This window comes from Chenopodium quinoa, unplaced genomic scaffold (genome assembly GCF_001683475.1).
Source record: "Chenopodium quinoa cultivar QQ74 unplaced genomic scaffold, ASM168347v1, whole genome shotgun sequence".
NCBI lineage: Eukaryota > Viridiplantae > Streptophyta > Magnoliopsida > Caryophyllales > Amaranthaceae > Chenopodium > Chenopodium quinoa.
Window position 1 is genome coordinate 1,984,593 of NW_018743021.1, and position 19,708 is coordinate 2,004,300.

The 19,708-nt window shown below is 34.7% G+C and overlaps 4 protein-coding genes and 1 pseudogene across 5 annotated transcripts; 2 read left to right on the top strand and 3 right to left on the bottom strand.

Annotated features, from left to right (window-relative positions):
- The first annotated feature begins 1,521 nt into the window (after positions 1 to 1,521).
- LOC110730242 (pentatricopeptide repeat-containing protein At2g44880-like) lies at positions 1,522 to 4,297 on the top strand. The gene has a single exon (XM_021910027.1). It carries the CDS (start codon positions 2,011 to 2,013, stop codon positions 3,973 to 3,975), a length of 1,965 nt encoding a protein of 654 aa, XP_021765719.1. The 5' UTR covers positions 1,522 to 2,010; the 3' UTR covers positions 3,976 to 4,297.
- A 530-nt stretch (positions 4,298 to 4,827) lies between these two features.
- On the bottom strand, positions 4,828 to 6,650 carry LOC110729996 (annotated as a pseudogene).
- Positions 6,651 to 9,675: 3,025 nt separating this feature from the next.
- On the top strand, positions 9,676 to 12,536 carry LOC110730243 (haloacid dehalogenase-like hydrolase domain-containing protein Sgpp). Of its 2 annotated transcripts, none has more exons than XM_021910028.1 (5): positions 9,676 to 10,005; positions 11,140 to 11,257; positions 11,462 to 11,613; positions 11,696 to 11,957; positions 12,051 to 12,536. In XM_021910028.1, the coding sequence occupies exons 1-5, from the start codon at positions 9,977 to 9,979 to the stop codon at positions 12,246 to 12,248; spliced, it is 759 nt and encodes a 252-aa protein (XP_021765720.1). In that variant the 5' UTR covers positions 9,676 to 9,976; the 3' UTR covers positions 12,249 to 12,536. The 2 variants fall into 2 exon arrangements, with proteins under 2 accessions (XP_021765720.1, XP_021765721.1); XM_021910029.1 differs by having other exon boundaries at positions 9,679 to 10,005; positions 11,143 to 11,257.
- A 90-nt stretch (positions 12,537 to 12,626) lies between these two features.
- On the bottom strand, positions 12,627 to 17,278 carry LOC110730244 (dynamin-related protein 1E-like). The gene is made up of 15 exons (XM_021910030.1): positions 17,140 to 17,278; positions 16,934 to 16,997; positions 16,118 to 16,225; positions 15,851 to 15,952; positions 15,691 to 15,741; positions 15,508 to 15,569; positions 15,195 to 15,285; positions 15,039 to 15,103; positions 14,512 to 14,706; positions 14,310 to 14,429; positions 14,133 to 14,203; positions 13,828 to 14,053; positions 13,694 to 13,744; positions 13,247 to 13,585; positions 12,627 to 13,118 (listed from the first exon to the last, which is right to left on the bottom strand). The coding sequence occupies exons 1-15, from the start codon at positions 17,263 to 17,265 to the stop codon at positions 12,990 to 12,992; spliced, it is 1,800 nt and encodes a 599-aa protein (XP_021765722.1). The 5' UTR covers positions 17,266 to 17,278; the 3' UTR covers positions 12,627 to 12,989.
- A 957-nt stretch (positions 17,279 to 18,235) lies between these two features.
- On the bottom strand, positions 18,236 to 19,357 carry LOC110729997 (em-like protein GEA6). Its single transcript, XM_021909781.1, has 2 exons — positions 19,102 to 19,357; positions 18,236 to 18,617 (listed from the first exon to the last, which is right to left on the bottom strand). Exons 1-2 carry the CDS (start codon positions 19,220 to 19,222, stop codon positions 18,484 to 18,486), a joined length of 255 nt encoding a protein of 84 aa, XP_021765473.1. The 5' UTR covers positions 19,223 to 19,357; the 3' UTR covers positions 18,236 to 18,483.
- Between the last annotated feature and the right edge of the window lie 351 nt (positions 19,358 to 19,708).

The following is a 19,708-nucleotide window of genomic DNA, read 5'->3' on the forward strand; positions in this document are numbered from 1 at the left end:
ATACGTGTCAACTAAAAAGAAACGGAGGTAGTATATTACTAAAATTATCAATTTATAATTAGGGGCGTTGAAGTAGACGAAGAAGTAGAATCACAAAGCCGAAAATTGCTAAAAGAAAAGGAGATCATCATTTATGAGGAATAGGTTGGGGGAATTGAAACAACTAACTGATAAGACATATCGTACAGATGAGGCGCCAGGAGTTTGGAGAAACATTAGATCATGTAATTGTTCATAAGAGACAATATGACAAACCAGTTGTGTTTCTACGCAAATTTGAAAATCAGCCTGTGTTGTTAGACATTCCGAAGAGTAGCATTACATCTAAAAAAAGGGTTGATCAGATAATTCATTTCTATAGAGCCTCCCATGGAAGCAAAGAGCCCTATGATGGTGGGGAATCTCCCTTAGACCCATGGTTTGACTACATCATTTCATATAAAGATCAGAGCTAGAATATAGAGGGGGAGAGGTTGAATATGGTGTTGTTGTCGAGGAACAAGTGATTGAGGAAGAAGTGGATGAGGAAGATAGAGACGAATGGGATGCATTTACTCAGAATCTCAAGTATATAAATGTTCTACCACTGCACAATCAGGAGCAGGAGCAGGAGCAGGCGTTCAAGTTTCCAATGGCAAAATGAAGACGCATTGTATAGATTCATCTACATAATCTTACTTTAGCCACTTTTAACTAACAAATTAATGACTTGGTACAGATATAAAACGGATTGTTTATACCTATTATAATATAGTATAGTTTTCGTAACTTGTTGAACAGGCTGCTTCACATTTATCAATACACTTTTCATTCTTGAAAAGTATGGATGTAGTAACAGATCTCCTACAATAGGGAATGCAGAAATATCAGTTGCACATTCTCCATATTGATTTTAATTAGACACAAAAAGGGCATAAAACTCGATCTGTACTTGATTAGTAAGTTAATAATTCAAATTACATTGTTTTGATACAAGTAGTTTGTATTTATACAAAATGGTCAACTTTTGGTGTGCAGTCTCTTAGATTTGGTTTTATCGTGTGTTTTTCAGAAAAATATCTCTGAATTATTCAACAATAAACGTTAATAGATTTAAGAGGAAAACGACAACAATCTTTGGAACTGATTTCATTCTCTGGCCAGGACAAGATTGATGGAAATTACAAAGGTCTTCTACTGGGAAAGGGATTGTGATAGAAGTTATAAAGCATGAACATCATTTATATCATCAAGAGTGCAGTTTTTCACATCAAGAATTAGTTTTAAAGCATCTTGCTTTGGTAAAACACATTATTTACTTTATTATCACACTAATCTTTGGAGGTTTTTGAAAGGGTTCCTTGTGATTGTAGCTACCAAAGGATGATGACAGAGAATCTGCAGAACGGGTCTCACATCCTGTTGGGTTGGAGTGGACAACATTCCGTGGTTAGGTTCAAAGATATTAGCATGGTCAGGCATTCGTATTTGAGAGCTTTAAGTGTATTTATGTGTGGTTTGTGATTACCAAGAAAACAACTTTGGGACTACATAATACATATAGAGATAACGAGCTACATCAATCCTTCTGCTTTTTATATGTATGACCTTTGAAAGCTGTAATTCTTATAGTCTTGTTAATTTTACACAAGCCTTGCCTTCTCTTATCTACAACTCTAAAGCTCACCTCGTAAATGTTTAGTACAGTATAAGCTATATACTTGACAACTTTAAATTAATGAACTTCATCCCACTATGTCTTTGTATGCTTTGCTGCACAAGTTTGCAATTGAAAAAAAGGCGCCTAAAATGTTTGAATTCAACTGACACCAAATGGATAGTTGCTCGTATGTTAGTAGCAAAATATTGATTTATACTTCGTGTTTTATTAAAAAAAAAAAAAAAAAAAAAAAAGTTTCATATTGCAATTCCAATAAAACCAATCATCTCTAATAAATTCAAATAAGTTCGATTAGACCATTAGAACAAGGGAGTAGCAAAATCAGTCACATTCCCGCCAAACCTAAAAAAATGACCGTTAAGAAAAACCTCTTCAAACCCATAACTTCCTTTACCTTCCTTTCTCCCCAAAAACGCCTCAAATTTCATCAATTTCCCCCCAAACTCTCATCCTCAAAACTCTGGTCCAATCTCAAATTTGGATTTTCCCCAGAAATCAATTTTGATGATAGAGAACAATACAAATTAAATCTAAACCACCCAATTCTCCAGAAAGTAGATTCATGTTCCAATCTTGCTCAATTTCATCAAACTCAAGCTCAGCTTATCATCTTAGGCCTCCTTAATCACCCTCTCGCCGCAAGCCGGGCTGTGAAGAAGCTCTGTTTTCTTCCTTATGGGTTATACCAAGCTGTTTCGCTTCTGGAAAAGATTGATCAAGTTGATGCTTTTATGTGTAATACCATTATTAGAGGTTTTTTGAATCAGGGTTACCCAGAAAGTGGTCTTGCATTTTATTATGATTATGTGATTGGTGGGTGTGTTTTGCCAAATCATTTTACTTTTCCGCTGATTATTAGGGTTTGTGTTGATGTTGGGGAGGGTGTAGAAGGAGAAAAGGCGCATTGCCGGGTTTTGAAGTCTGGGTTTGGGTTGGATTTGTTTGTTAGGAATTCGTTGATTAGAATGTACTCGGTTTTTGGAAAGATGTGGGATGCAGATAAGGTGTTTGATGAAAGTTCTGAGTGTGATATTGTGACTTGGAATACAATGATTGATGGGTATGTGAAGAATGGGCAGGTGGGTCTTGCCCGCAATCTGTTTGATGAAATGCCTGAGAGAGATGTCTTTACTTGGAACTCAATGCTTGCTGGGTATGTTGGGGTGGGAGATATGGAGTCGGCAGTGGAGATTTTTGGGGCAATGCCTCACAGAGATGTTGTTTCTTGGAATTGTTTGATTGACGGGTGCGCTAGAACGGGGGATATCTCGGCTGCTCGTGAATGTTTCAAACGTATGCCTGACCGTAATGTGGTGACCTGGAATTCCATGTTGGCCCTTTGTGTGAGGTGTAAGGAGTATGATGAGTGTGTGACATTGTTTGATAGAATGATACAAGGAGATGCTCAGCCTAATGAGGCTACTCTTGTAAGTGTGCTAACAGCATGTGGCTATTTATGTAAGCTGGATTTGGGTAAGTGGGTCCATCACTATATAGAAAGTAATAGGAGGATTAAACCTGATATTTTGCTTTCTACAGCTCTGTTGACTATGTATGCTAAGTGTGGGGATATGGACATGGCTAAAGTTGTCTTTGATGGTATGCCAAAGAAGAGTGTCGTGTCGTGGAACTCGATGATTATGGGCTATGGCTCGCATGGTCTTGTAGACAAAGCCCTTGAAATGTTTCAAGAGCTGGAGAATAGTAAGCAAATACCTAATGATGCCACTTTTGTATGTGTTTTAGCCGCCTGTGCCCATTCAGGCAAGGTCTTGGAGGGCTGGTGGTATTTTGATATCATGAATAGAGTTTACAAGATTGAGCCGAAGGTTGAGCACTATGGTTGCATGGTTGATCTTCTTGGGAGGGCTGGTCTGCTCAAAGACACAGAAGACCTCGTGAGGGATATGCATGTGAAGGGAGGACCTGCTTTATGGGGAGCCTTACTCTCATCTTGTCATACCCATTCGAATATACAGCTTGGGGAGTTTGTTGGGAAGTGGCTGGTTGAGCAAGAACCTGAAGACATTGGGGCTTATCTGTTATTATCAAACATATATGCTTCCCAAGGGCGATGGGAAGATGTCGATACAGTGAGGAGACTTATAAAGGAGAAAGGTTTGCACAAAGAAGCAGGGTACAGCAAGACCTATTTTGGACTGGGCGAACTAGATTACTCTAAAAAAGACGGATCCCTTCATAGAAGAACTATGATTCATTCAATGTTGAGACAAATGAGTTCTCAAGTGAAGCTGTCTGGAATTAGCACGGCAGACTTGTGTAATACAGACTCTAATGCTGAAACCAAAGAGTGAAGGGACCATGATGGTGTCAAGGCATTGGCAAAGAACTCCTTGGAACAGGTACTTTTGTGGGGAAGCAGTCCTAAAGAAAATTGATAGTAGACTTGTTATATTCGTTCTTTGTGCAAACCTTTCTCCTGATAATGTTGGCTCACATAGACAATAGACTTGAAATTGCATATGATTCAGATATCGGATTATTATAGACTTGTTTCTTCAAAAATATTTTGCTTTAATAATCATGATGCAATTCACCCCACCTATGTAAAATATGTATTAGTGGAAGTATTGTCAACTATATTGAAATAATATAACATAGCTTTCAACACTTTTAACCCTCTAGATTTTGCTATTCTTACCTTAAATTTCTGGCTGTACAGTAATTTTGAAATGATATTATCTTAATCTTATTGTAAAGCCAGTCTGTGTTTCAAATTTATTTGCATTCATATTCTGCTATGTCTCCTGCTTCATTAATCTATATCTATTTACCAAATTATGTTAGTTGGCGTTAGCAAAGTTCCTTCGCTTGTGTGCTTCACATGTTGACTGGAATTCATTTGGTCCACCTGAAATTACTTCAACTGATTTGATCTGATCATCTTTCTAATCTGATCTAGTTCTAGATTCGTGAAATCCAAATATTATTTTCAGAGTTAGTATTCTGATTGAACACAAATATTGTAGTGATGTTGGTTTTTATTTTGGCAACAGTGATGGTTTTGATGTATATTAGTTGGCATGTTTTATAACAATCCAAAATTGCTTGTAATAAATTAAATTTGTAATAAATTAAATTTGGTGCATGAGTGATGATCTCTGCTTTGTAAGATGTTAAGCTAATAAGGGGGCTTAGCATTATTATAAGAAATAGTATCTTGAAACTCAAGATTTTATTAGTCATTGAATGTAATGATGGATTGAAGTTTATAGCCTAAGCTTCAATCTATTGAAAAATAATTCCAACATAAAATAATCTATAGTATATATAGAGCCTATTTTCATTGCAAATCTGATTAATGCAGGATACTTTTTCCTTTTAGCTCACTTGTACTCCAGAGTCATATATGGCTTCTGATTTCCAATCTTGAGGTATATTATTGACGGGAACAACCCAGGTATCATCTGCGTAATCACCATCACTGAACAACATTCTTATGGACAATGGTCCACTTGGTGGAGAAGTACTTGTCCACACAGCTCCATGATCCCGTTGCAGTAACTTGCAGGTAAAATTTTGTGTCTGCACATATCAAATTCATGTTAATACCTGATTCCTCAGCCTTTTATCTGTATTTTGTAGTCCTAAATATGGTGTAATAGAATCACTAGATAATTGATTAGAAGATAGAAAAGGTAAAATAAGCTGAGGTGAATTTTTTCAATGGATAATAGAATTGAGACCTCGCATAGTTGCACAGCAGTGATGTCCTTTTCTCCTTGTTGGTAATAGATAGCAAAAGCTAGATAACTAGGGTAGTTGCTGCTCTCGTCAATCTTGAATGTTATGTTTTTACCTGGGTAGCTGCATGAAATCCTGTTTTGAAGAGAGAGGTTTTGTTAAGTCATTTGAAGTTCTAATATAGCAATCCCCAAATTTAAGTAGACAGGGGATTGCAACTAGTAACGGGAAACTCTTTTTTTTTTTCAAATTTAAATTGTCTATAAAGAAATGTAAATTGTTTATAAAGAACTGTTATAACTGAAAAGCTTTTTAATAAAATACCGTTGATACTCTATGTCCACTACACCAAGGGATCTCAAAGATGCAGCTGCATCTGTTGTTTGAGCCATCTTGCTAAAAGCATGCTCACTGAGAATAAAATCAGTATGCTGTTGGTGCATTTTACCTATAGAAATAACAGTTGCAAGAATAAAGAGTTTGTAAAAAGAGTTGGAAAAAATTAGATTGTGGAAGCTTTCCTTGTGTCATCTGGTATAGTAATTTAGTTACCTACCTGATAGCAAGCACCACAACCTACTCCATCACGGTAGAGTTCTGATGCAGTTGATACATCTCCTCCATTGACTGTTGCTCCAAATGCCCCGAACCCACAAGCTCCATCTGCATTACATTTAAAAGATATAGTCAATTCATTTGTCATATCTAAACTGCTGGAATGTAATTATAAAATTAAAACATATATTTGACAGCATAATATTCTTGCATATACTCACTATCTGTTCCCTGTGCATCAGAGTTTGGATAATATGATGCACGCGAGTGAACAAAACAGTCGCTACAGTTTTGAGCATTAGCTACACTTATCAGGAGAAGCAAGCAAATTGAAAGATAAAGCAAATTTTGCAATGAAAAAGCCATCTTGAGACAGTTACAGAGACGATAATGAGAGTAAGATCAAGAGAAGACGTGTTAGTTGGTGAATGAGGATTATGTGATAAGCGCGACAGTATTTATAGACTACCAAAGCAAACAAGGCTTCCCTTTAGAGGTTGGTAAGATCGTAAAAACTTTTGACAGTCAATATGAATAGTAAATTATCAACCTGAATATAAAATTTTTATTTGTTGTAACTAGTTGAATGCTTTTGACCCAACATCCCTCTTAGACTTCAGACTTTCCTTGAATCAGATGACGTTAACAAAACAACTCTTGATTCCTTAGCCTCCTTCCTTTCACATGTTAAAACTTTTCTTTGCAAGCTTATCTTGTGCCTTGATTGGCTGTCAATTTCGACGTGCAATGCATCGTGCAATGCTTTCATCAGTATAGTGATATGATTTGATCTATACATTAGACTTGGAATCTGGCCATCATATATTTGTTAGAATTAGAATATGAAGTCTTATTGGCTTGGAAATTGAAGTATACATTATTTCAATTTTCAATTTTTATAAATTGTAAAGTATCTATCAGTTAGGCACTTCTGCACTAGTGCTTCAACTGGTCCCTGTGGGCTGTAACCCAGGGACCTGCTTTCTTCCATGAGGAAATTGCTCTGAAATGAACGATCCTTTTATCCTGCTTTATATTACACATTTGTTGAACATTCAAGCTCTCCTTTATCTAAAATCGCGTCAAAGATGGAGTAAGATGTGAGCCGCCAATAGATAATTTTTTGAGCCCTTTTCATGCATACCTTTAATTAGTTGTTAATTAACCTGAAGAGATGATAGGATCTTTTCATACCACTAAAATACTAGACATAACAACATGATGTATGTAAAGTATGGAAATGAAGAATAAACAAATGGTTACCGTTGCTTAGAAATGATTAACAAAAACGCTATTTTAAGAGAATGCAACAACTCAATTTGATGTCAACATCTTTAGTGATAATGGGGAATAGTGGCCTGGACCAATGTAGCTAGTATATCCATTATCCTAGTATTTGCCTAACATTGAGAATCAGACAATCAGTGGGCAAATTTGGTTAGCCTAGCCCTGACTTGAAAGCAAGAACAATTGAGTGTGAATACCGACATAAGGGGTTGAATCCCCGACTTTATGAGTCGATTGGTATATGGGAATAAAAACTTGATATACTACCTCAGTTTCTTCTTATTTGCAACAAAAGAAATATATTTTATATCTCATAAATAAATAAATAAATAATATCCTAAAATGAAATCAAAACTTCCAACCACATGCTCATTGTCCACATTCCAAACAATCAAATACCACAACATAGAATAATTGGTGTGACGAAGGATATGAAAATGTACCAACAAAAATGTTAAATTCAAAACCAAAACAATATGATAGATCTATCTAATAATGTACAAAGTACTTGTAATAATTCCCTTAAAATAAATAAAAAAAAAATTAAAAAAAAAAATATAACACTTGTACTTAATTGAGGGGCTCTGCTTTTTAGTTTTTACTTTGTCCTATTGCAAGAAAGTTAATTGAGGGGTGAGAGGAATATATCCCATCAAATAGAAATTGGGGTGATGGCGTGATGCTCCAACCAATTGGGAATTGAAATCTAACGCTTGATTTTGTTGGATGCTTTAACAATTTGGTATCATAATGTTAGGAGGCCAAAATTTGAAAATTAGATAATACACCCGGGTGCACCATACACTTATGGTGCACCCGAGTAACAAAAAAGGCGGAAATAACATATAGTGTTTGATAAAGAACATACATATGTTTGACAAAAAACATACCTTTAATATGTTCTTTGAGTGTGATTAGTGTATTTTTTAAATAAAATTATACGAAGTATGTTCTTTACATTATAACTTATGTTATTTAACATATGTTGATAAACATATACCAGTATGTTTTTTTTGGGTTTAATAATACAAAGTATGTTCTTTGAATTTGGTGTGTATGTTCTTTGAGGTCGTAATGACGCCCAAATTCTATTTTTATTATCATATGTCATATTTTAATTACTTTTATTATCGTATATTCTTTGAGTTTGATTAGTGTGTTATTTAGGTATTAACTATATGTACTTTACAATATAAATTATGTTCGTTTAACACATGTTATTTTGATATTTGGTATTGAAATCTTAAATTAATTTTAATTGAAAATAATATTAAAGTAAAAAAACTAAATTATTATGGGAAGTTGAATTTTTTTTTGGAGATATAGAAAACTATTTTTGGGGGAAATGATAACTTTGGTAAGGATTTTTTAAGTGGTGATCAACATTGGCATGACTTGCTTCCCGAACCGATCCGGCCCGAAATAGGGTGGGTTTGGGCAAACCTAAAAATGCATTTTTAGTTAAAACTCGAACCGGGTTCGAAAAAAGCCCGAAAACCCGCTACTTTTCTACGGGTTTGGGCACGAGAAATTATGATATGGCTCGGCCCAACTCGATTTTTTACCACCTCTAAATTTTTTCCATTAATAATGTGTAATTTTTCAGAAATTTTTATTAAGTTTTTATCTCGTTCTTTTTATTATATCTTTCTGTTCTTTGGTAATGCATGTTTTTGTCAAATGCATGTATGTTCTTTCTGAAACACAGGATGTTCTTCCGCCTTTTTTTTATTTATCCGGGTGTATGATGAGCACTGTACACCCGTGTGTATAAACCATGGATTACCAAAAATGAGCAGCGATATGGCTAGAATATTATGATTAATTGATTATCATATTTTCATGTGCTTCGCATATATGTAATTCCTCCAAATATTTTAATTTACTGCATGATTAGTATAATTCGAGAATAAGGGCCTATTCTGATTTACTGAGATGAATTGGACGGTTTATGAGAGAAGAAAATTAGGAACCGAACTGATAATTGAAGCTGAACTGAACTAAACTGAGCTAAACTGAAATTAAGCTGAAACGAAAAGCTCTAAGACATCTAAAAAAAAGACCGGCTAAACATTTTTTTTAAAACATACACGACCATGGCATGTATTAAAGAAGGTCAATTTCCGAAGGAATCAAGCAAATAAATTTGTTATTACTCAAAAAAATAAAAAATTAAAATTTGTTACAAGCTAATCCCACCTTGTAATGAGGTGAGCCAAAGAGTTACCTGACCGCTTAACTATATATAAGCTATATTCTACTTCGTATTTAGGAAAAAAAATAATAATAAGTGCAATGAAAAATAAAGAACTTTATATGAGATTTTATTGCTTCAGATGAAGTTTTTTATCAAAGCGATTGTTGATCGAATCTGCGATGTAATTAGTTATAAGTGATTAGTACTTGTGTTGGAATTTTAGATTTCCTAAAAACAAATTAATATGGTGTAGCCAAACAAAAAAAGCAGGAGAACAAGAACCAATAATCAACTTCCTAGCATTTTAGCAACCACATAGAATGTGCTTAAAGACAATTGGCATAAATCCTACTAGTATATTCTCTTTTTTTTTTTTTTTTCTTAATTTTTTTTTAAATTTCCACTACAATTTCTGAGGACTATTCTTTTCAACAACATTTTTCTTTTAAATTATTTACTTAAGATTTTCTTTCTCCCTCCTCAAATCACATCATACCAGATTCTCAGGCTCAACTAATCTGCCTTCCCACAATTCGCAATTAATTTGTTGATTGCCATCTTACCAATTTACTATGACTGCTGATAATTCTTCCTCTGACTGGTAAAGTTCTTCCCTTTTCTTTCATTTTTTCCGTTGATTTTGAGATTTTGATCGGAATCTGATGTGGGGTTTTCTCGTTTTTATCTAATTTGTTGTTAGATTGTATATTGGTCCATTTAATTTCAGTTAATCTTATTTATTGGTTTGATGAATCTGAGTGATTGGTGAGAGAAGAATGATCATTTGGTTGATCTAGTCTAGATTCTAGCATTTGTTAATTAAGCCGGGTTTTTCTATAAGAATCCCATTGTTACAAGTTGCTGAAGCATTATTATTTTGAATGAATTGTACTCCGTATGTTTAAACTATGTTACTCGGACTTTTCATTTCAGGCAAGGCACACGGATATTTATTGATATGTTACATAGACACTTGACGTGTACCTTATGACCAACTTAGCTAGCAGACACCCAAATACTCCTCAAATAGTGAATTTGACATCTTGGTGACGGTTTACAACATTTGTGGGTCAGAGTTGCTCTTTCCCATATTTTACTTAGTTTCAGAGCAAGCTAGCAAAGTAGAAATTGTAAGAAGTAGAAACTTCATTTTTTGTAGTGTACCTTGTTATTACTTCAAGTAATCTGACATGGATGTTGATATCAATGATATGTTTTGTGCAAGTATTGTTGATGCCAAATTAAATTAGTTATTGGAATGATCATAGATATTTTGATCCAATCCTACACCTAGCACTATTTTAGGGAATCCATGGAACAGACATGACCAAATAAATTCATGGAAAAATTGTACAGGTTAACTGACTCTTGGTTTTCGACTCAACGAGTCTGCTTGTTGCCTGTTGTTATTTTCACCATCTAGATGTACATACATACTTTTTACTTGCATAGATATGTATGATCCACAACTAATGATTGTTGAGTGACCCTAATAATGACTTAACTCATCATGTGAATGACAAAGTATCACTATATAGAACTAGGACATGCACCCAACACATTTAAACTTAGATTTTGTTGGATTCACACGTGATTATGTGAAGGGTTCGTGTCCCAAATACTGCCAGGATCCTCATGGGAAGAATCGGGGCAATTGTGTATTTGATGTGTAGAGTTTGGACATTACTTATTGGAAGGTTTGAATTTTTATTCTTACATACTTTTTCTGTTGTAGCAGCAAATCTGCTCTGCTCAAACTTGCTCCTGTGGAAGCTGTCTTATTTGATGTGGACGGAACCTTGTGTGATTCAGATCCTCTCCATCACCATGCTTTCCGTGAAATGCTTCAGGAGGTACATCTATTAAATTAAAAGTTCTGACTTTCTAGTAACTAAATCACCGCGGTGAAGATATGAAATCTCTCTTGTGAATCATGTCAATATTCTGATGTTAAAATGAACAGCTAGCATCATTGCCAGATAGTATAGATGATGAGAGAGTGAGAGACACAGGCTGTTTTTTAAAAAAAAATTAATACTTTTTCTTGTTTTAAATAGATCGGTTTCAATGGTGGTGTTCCAATAGACGAGGAATTCTTTATTAAGAACATAGCTGGAAAGCATAATGATGACATTGCCAGGGCTCTCTTCCCTGATGACTATGAGCGAGGCTTGAAATTTACAGATGATAAGGAAGCCTATTTTAGAAGGTAAGTTTGTGTCATTCTTTGGTTTAGCATTTAGCTGAATTCTCTAGTAGCTGGCTTATGCAATGTGGTCTTTGTAAATCAGGCTGGTGGTTGAACAGTTGAAGCCTATAGATGGCCTAAGCAAGCTAGTGAAATGGATTACAGATCATGGCTTGAAAAGGGCAGCCGTTACTAACGCCCCTAGAGCTAATGCTGAGCTCATGATCTCAATGCTCGGCCTCACTGAATTCTTCCAGGCTGTTATAGTTGGAAGCGAGTGTGAACATGCAAAACCACACCCAGCACCTTATTTGAAGGGTTTGGAAGCAATTGGTGCATCAAAAGAGCATACTTTTATCTTTGAGGTTTGCTTGGCTTTTCTCTGTTTTTCATTTTGTGTTTATTCTATATATTGAATTTATATACCTCATAAAGATAATGTTAACCCTTAATTGCAGGATTCTCCTTCTGGAATCAGAGCTGGTGTAGCTGCTGGAATGCCTGTGATCGGCTTGAGTACTAGAAATCCCGAAAACCTTTTGATGAAAGAAAATCCAGCTTTCCTCATTAAAGACTACGAAGATTCAAAGTTGTGGTCTGCTTTAGAGGAGCTGGAAAAAGAAAACGGTGTTAGAACTAAAGCAGAGGCTGCTTGAGATTCTTTGAAGTAGAAGGTGCAGATTAGCTGTAGTGAGGCTGCGGAAAAATCATATTGGTATAATAATGAAAACTAATTTTGGTGTTTGATTTGATAAGCATGCAATGCTGCATCTCTTGGTATTTTGTAGTTATGCAGCTCATCTATTCTTACTGCTGGAGGCAGATATATTTTATTCAAGTTCCTGTAATAGGTACAATCAATCCACCAGGCTTGGTGCAAATAGGTATTAATTTACCATTGTCACAGTACAATCAATACACATAATCTTTAACGTCGCTTCAAATACATTGTCTTTTTACTACATCCATCAAAATTTACCATTTGACTTTTGTGGTCAACGTTTGTTATCTTTGGCCATGAAATTATTATGTGAATAATTTTTATTGTAAAGTTATTATCTTTAGTTCAAAGTTATTTCAGACATATTTTCTTAAATTTATACTGCGCGCTTCAAATTATGAGAAGAGAATTGTCAAAGTTTGATCTTGGAGGTCAGGCAAAGTTGATTGTGAAGTTAAATATGAGACGGAGGGAGTACATGCATTGCTTTTGGCCTTTATCGTCTAGACCAACAAATATGAATTAATAAAAAACTATTCTCTTGAACATTTATTAGCTGAAGCAAGATGTCCCTAATGATATGTACGGGTTAGTAATATGAATACCAATCTACTCTGAAGAAAAACATCTAAGCTTATACTATACACAGCGGAAATTTTCACCACGAAAAATGATCTCATTCAGTCCATGAGACTGAATCAATATCGTCTCTTGCAGCTCTGTATAGCTCCAGCCTCTTTAAACATTTCTCTCTCCTTTCCATTAGCTCAAAATCTTCATCCAGTAGACGAGCAAGCTGCTTACCCTGTCACAATCATCAATGAGCAATGACTAATTATCACTTTGAGAAAATTTATAGCAAACCAAACCAGACTGCAGTCTGCAGCAACTTAAACATGCAGAAAATGTGCCTCAGGTTGACTGTTAGATTACCTCTTTCTTGCCGAGTTGCAGGTAAAACTGATTCAGTAAAGACTGCTTCGCCTGCCTAACCTGGCAATACACCACAGCCTTGGGAATTGAGTTCTTCAGCGATTCAGACACCATATTGACATAAGAAGCCACATTCGAGCTGATCTTTAAGTAGTAAGCCTCTGTATACGGAACCACATTTGTGGCAGACAGCTTCCGAAAGAAATCAGGAGTGATATATGAGGATTCCATCTCTACTAAGCGCAAAGTGGTCTTCTTGCTCTCTTCACGAAACCTCATCAGTGCTGCATTTGCAGCTGATGCTATCTCATATTGAAGAGTAGGGAAGCGCCTTAATTCCTGTGTCACAAAACCATAGATAAAAACCCTTTATATGTGCACTGTCTGTATATTTCTACTAAGATACGATGATTCTACAGAAAAAAAAAAAAAAAAAAAAAATCAAACCTGAGTTCCTACAATGGCTTTCCTGACAAGCTCTATCAAAATTCTGTGGACCTGAACATACAAACACGAGTTGAGTGGTTGCACATCGCAATCATAAGTATAAGCATTAGATAGTGAAACAGCTTTAAACTTACAGTTTCTACTGAAGCTAAAGCTGGATCTTTGAAACAATTGAGTGCACCTTCAATAAGCCGCCTGTACCCTTCCTCGGGTGCAATAAGATGAGGCTGATAACCATCAGCCTGTGAGACAACCTTCTTTACATTTTGTAAACATAAATGACGTTCAAAGGGAATTTTCTTCACGGCCTTGGGAAGCATAGTGCCGAAAACTTCATATATACGATCACCACCTGACCGACTGCAAAAGGTTTACAGAAGGTGATCAGGTACTACTAATTGACACAACCTCAGTGGCCAATAACTTCAAACAAACTTACCCTCCCTCTAGATGCTCTGCAAATGTCTGATCAAATGCGCGGCAGAGTTCTAGAATAGTGTATAACTGTGCCTGCAAACAACAATACTCGTAGTCAACACAACATATGAAAAAAACATGTCCTACAAGCCTACGACTCAGCTCATATGAAAGGAATAGACATGGTGGAACTCATTACCCCTGCATCAACGGCGACTGGTCTACCAAGCTGATCTACTTCAGATTCAGCTTCATCAATGCCTTTCTTAATCAAAGACGCGATCCCTGGTATTCGTGCCTTGATTACATTCTCTAGATCCTAACAATAATATGAATGTCTAGTAAGACACATTGCATTGTTCAGATCTCACAGGACTACGAAATTGGAGAAAAGATCATACTCTTGATAGAAGTTTTGCAAGATATTCTGAACCCATTTTGCTAGCAATGTGTGCATAGTCTGGGCTAGTGGCAAAAAATTCACGTTCCCTTTTCCTTGCAGCAAGCATATCAACGTTTGTATTGATATCTGCTTGGGATCGGTTCACAGTTCCGACCCAAGGACGTTGCAAACGAAAAGATTTTCCTTCAAGAACCTATAAATAGCAAGGGCAGTAGTTTAGATAGATGACAACATTAAAATAAAATGAAAGAAAAAGGTAGTAGAGTGAACACAATTTTCCAACATACATAAAATACTCCTTTTGTCCCTAAATAATAGGCCACATTTCTATTTTAGACCGTCCAATTTTTGACACTTTTCTAATAATATTAGTACATTTAACATTTAATTTACCTATATTGCCCTCAATAATGTCTCAAGTGAAGGGTAATTGTTACAATTTAACTCGATTTTATTATATATGCAAAAATTGGCCTAAAAAACCAAGTATCACCAAAAAAACAGGTATATTGGGAAAAATCTAACCTCTAGAGCATTTGTTCCCTTATCCATTAGATCAAGCTTAGTCAAAACACCAAATGTTCGTTCAGCTGGCAAAAGATCAATTGTCAATAAACAAGAAATACATAAAATCAAACAATATTACTCCATATTCCGAAAAGAAATCTTAGTCTAGATTACCTGCTGGATCAACTTCTCTGGCAAGCCTGATAGCATCAGACGTAGCAATATCTTGGTTTGCTGGTGTTATGGCTAGTATGATGCAGTTAGGCTACACGGCAAGAATAGAAATAGAGAATTACAATATTGAGTACAAACGACACAAAACCTTAGATAGATCCATATACTACTGATAGTAGATGTCGCATAACTTTTGACTAATGAAATGAGTCTTGGAAATCATTCATCAGTATTTTGTAAAAAGCCACACTAAAGATGCAAATTTGAGCTCAGATTAAGTTGTATCGTACAACAATCCTCTTAAAATGATTACCTTCTCCACATATGAGCGGACCAACTTCTCAATATCCTGTGCAATGGTCTCTGGTTGCCCCTCTGTCAACAAAATGTTAACAGCGTAGTCTCAGAGAGATCAGAAATTCGTAAAGAGGAACATAACAGGAAGATTAGAAAAACTACATTATGCAGCATCATATAGAGGCCAGAGTTGTCATACCTACAGCTACCTTTGTTAAACCAGGTAAATCAATCATTGCCAAGTTAACAACTGCAGTAGACAGTATTACAGGAAAAAAAATATGTCAGAAACCTATTAGACTTATCAGTTCAAACTGCAGAAAATAAGAAAACTATATTCAAATGATCATTCAAGATACCATTGGGTGAATGTATGCTAAGTTGGATTGGGACTGAAGAAATCTGCCTCGAGTTGCTAGTTATCTTATCAGTTTCGTCTTGAATTTCTTTCCGAACCATTGCTGCACGAATAGTAAGATCAAGCAGCAGCAATGAAAAGTTTTCAGCTACAAATGATGCATATCAAAGCATGATGAAAAAAAATTTAAAAATCATGAATCCAATAGAATACAGCTCAGACAAAGCTAACATCTTCCGAAGAACAAAGGGTAAGGAAATTAGCATACAGTAATCTGTGAATCGTTGTTTTGGTAAGTGAAGAAACTCTGCATACTCCTCTTCTCCTGAATCGATATTGTGTAGCTGTAAAAGCAAAGGCCTTCGAGTCACGATACCTGTATGTGTACATTGTAACTTATAAGCTACAGAGACGGATACTCAGCAATTACAGATGATATTTACCATATTTTGAGACAAAATCAGTATAGAATTGTGTCCTCCATCATGGATGCACCTATTTTCAAGTAAATCCGAATATATAATAGACATGTTGAAAGGAATTCGCCCGTAACAAAATTCAGGATCAATAAAGTTGCATCTCATTAGATTGCAAATAAAGAGTCATGGTAATTAGCCATCATGTTGTATTGATAGTTTTTCAACTTCATTTAGTTAAATAATTTAGGTGTACCTACTCTAAACGTTACGTGGTAATATGTTAACTTCCAATCAACACTAATCTCAAATTGGACAATGCTATAGTGAAATCACCCACATACTACGTTACATCGAACTTTAATTTTTCACTAATAACAATCCAATTTAAAATTACTTGGAATCGGAAGTAGCATTTTTTTTTTCTTTTGTGTTCCACCCGATTCGCTCTTTGACCTAATTCGAATTTAGGGATTAGTTCTAAGTAGTTAGATTTCAGTTCCCTCCCGATTATAATAATTAGTAATTAGAATATAATGTACAGCATATCCTAATCCATGAAAATAAATTTAAACTGTCATGAATGTTGTTCGACTAAAATCCCTAGAAAATTAAAGAATAATAAAGTGGGACCGATGATGTTGATTTGAAAAGTTGAAAAAGTAAACCTGAACCACGGGGAAGAAAGTCACGTCCAACGATACTCTCAAGCACAGATGACTTTCCGGAACTCTACATTAAATTACATTAACCATCAAAATTAAATCATCAATATAAATAAATAAATAAATAAATAAATAAATAAAACTACACCTAAACTCAACGATGAATTTGATAGTGTCGATAACTCGAGGTAGAGGAAAAAACAACACACCTGGCCGCCAATGGCGACGATAGAGGGGAGAGAATCCCAAAGAGAAGGCAATGGGTCACTACCAAAGTCACCTAACTTGGTACATGATTTGTGTAATGTGCTAACCAATCCGATCAATCCTTCCATTAAGGTTTTTTCGACTTGGAATACTAATGAAATTAATTGAATAACAGAGAGTTTATCACTTATGATGATGTTCGCAAGTGATGAGTATGAGTGAGCACTTGAATGAATATTTGAGGTATTGTAACCGTTAATGATTAACGTCAGAATATTTCGGCGTTGTTGTATATGCTAACTTATGTTTTTGCGGGTGTTATTGGTTATTAATGTTATATTTTTGCGTCAATACTTAATAGGGTTGGACTCATTGGTCTTCGCCTCTTCGGGTTTAGGTAGAAAATCGAAATTTTATTTTTGAAATATTTCTTAAATCGGAAACCAATATATGAGTTGTAATCGACTAAACTTAACATAAAAGTAGATAGTTGAGTAACATTGTTACACTATAAAAGCTGAGATCGGATAAATATACTTTCCTCCATTTTTAATTTATTGCACCATTAGAACTTTTACACTATTCACTTAATCTTCTTAAACCATCATTTGTGATTTGTACATTAGGAAAAATAGGGTCATATGGGATCTAGTTAGATTCGTATCAAACTCTACTTTTCAAATATCAAATTTTTATAATTTATAATTGAAGATATTGATAGCTAAAGTAATGCATTGACAAACGTGAAATCCAAAAAAGGACGGAGAAAGTAGTACATTTTCACATTTACTATACTGAACTGATTGAAAATATTTTATGAAAGAGGGAAATTAGGAGCTAAATTGGAATGATTGAAGCTGAGCTGAATTGAAATTAAGTAAATGTCCCGTCAAAAAAAAAAAAAAAAAAAATAAATGTGAACATAGTCGTATTAATTTTTAATTTAATTTGATGGATCACCTTTAAAGTATCAAAATTTGAATGTGCTGTTTATTATAAATAGTGATGATCATATATTTAGAAGAATATATAATCCAAATTTAAACAATTTCTAATTGTAAATCGGTGTACATTAAGAAAGTATGGAATAGTAATTAATAAAGAAAATAAGTTCACACATCATTTTAAAAAAGGGAGTTGTACATAAATACATACATATACTTCATATAGATTATAGTAGCATACTACTATTTTGATCTTGGTCTACATAGTTTTTTTTTTTTTGTTTTTGACAAGAGTACATATGTACGTGATCTATCTTATTATTCATGAACTAGACTAGATGCTAGTATTGCTATTGAGCTACAAGTTGTGCTGATGTAAGGCGGTGAGGCTAGCTCAGGACCTCAGGTGGCGGCCTCATCAACGTCGTCGCCTTCATCGGGGCTGTCCTTGGTAGCGTGCCCACCTTTGCGACCCATCTCCTTGTACCCTTCTGTCCCTAGCTGTTCTTTTCTTGTTTGCCCTCCTTTGCTCCTTCCTGCATGAACAATTAATTATGCACACTGTATTAGGGTGTGTTCAATTCAACTGTACGTATTTCTCATTCAAAATTATTTATCATAAACTTATTTATCATAACTTATTAGCTTTAATTTGGTTGTATAATGTGAACTAGAGACCTATGTGATCAATTTTAAAAAAATTAAATGTTACATGTATATAGGGATAGTCCATATGACAGACCTTTTTTTACCAGAGCTTTTCAAAATACTTCTATTTTTCTAAAAATTTTATAATGATCGATTGAAATATGACTACCATCAAAATACATATATACAAATAAAAATACGTATCATTATTAGTAGAAAGATTAAATTGGGATGTAAGGAGAACAATAAAAATAAAAAAAATAAAAAAAATACTACCATCATTAATGGTTATTTACAACTTTAAAATTTTTTATATCTCGCAAATAATACCTAAAGTTGCAGATAACTATTAACGGAGGTAGTAGAACGAACCTTCGGCAAGGTGTTGTTGGGCTTCAACACTCTTGCCACCAGTACCACCAGGTACTACAGTCTCTCCTTTCTTTGCCTTTTCATCCAAGTCTTCTTTTTTATGCTGTTGTCTCGTCGCCATTTTTTCTTATCTCTCTACTTTTGCTTTCCTTTTTAACTAGTTTTTAATAAACTTGTTATTTTCAAACTTACCAATTTTATACTCTCTAATCTGATAGATAGATATACAACTATACAAGTATATATATATATATATATATATATATATAAGTGCATACATAAAACAATCTAAGGTGCATGCTACGTTGTCGTTTTGAACCTCAACATGCAAGGTGAATAATCAAGCATAATTGCATGTATAATTATGTCACTTTGACACCTGCGTCACCGAATTAGACTTTCTTGACACGTACACTTTTATGTTCATCGTATTATACTGATAAAATTCGGATTATATTTCGGATAAGTGTAGCATGATATTTTTTGCGGTTGGATAATAATGTTCTATTTGGGTTGTTTTGTACATTTGTACGTGTATGTATGAATTAAGTATGATACTTTGAAATTTGAATTATCTGATCTACTAATATATATACACATATTTATG

Coding starts and splice junctions, on each gene's coding strand:
- LOC110729997 (XM_021909781.1), bottom strand. CDS start 19,222: ATGGCGACGAGACAACAGCATAAAAAAGAAGACTTGGATGAAAAGGCA. Junction 18,618..19,101: donor CCAACAACACCTTGCCGAAG/GTTCGTTCTACT, acceptor TTGTTCATGCAG/GAAGGAGCAAAGGAGGGCAA.
- LOC110730242 (XM_021910027.1), top strand. CDS start 2,011: ATGACCGTTAAGAAAAACCTCTTCAAACCCATAACTTCCTTTACCTTC.
- LOC110730244 (XM_021910030.1), bottom strand. CDS start 17,265: ATGGAAGGATTGATCGGATTGGTTAGCACATTACACAAATCATGTACC. Junction 15,953..16,117: donor ACAACGATTCACAGATTACT/GTATGCTAATTT, acceptor CTATTCGTGCAG/CAATGGTTCGGAAAGAAATT. Junction 13,745..13,827: donor CTTTAGCTTCAGTAGAAACT/GTAAGTTTAAAG, acceptor TTGTATGTTCAG/GTCCACAGAATTTTGATAGA.
- LOC110730243 (XM_021910028.1), top strand. CDS start 9,977: ATGACTGCTGATAATTCTTCCTCTGACTG. Junction 10,006..11,139: donor GATAATTCTTCCTCTGACTG/GTAAAGTTCTTC, acceptor TTTCTGTTGTAG/CAGCAAATCTGCTCTGCTCA. Junction 11,958..12,050: donor AGCATACTTTTATCTTTGAG/GTTTGCTTGGCT, acceptor CCTTAATTGCAG/GATTCTCCTTCTGGAATCAG.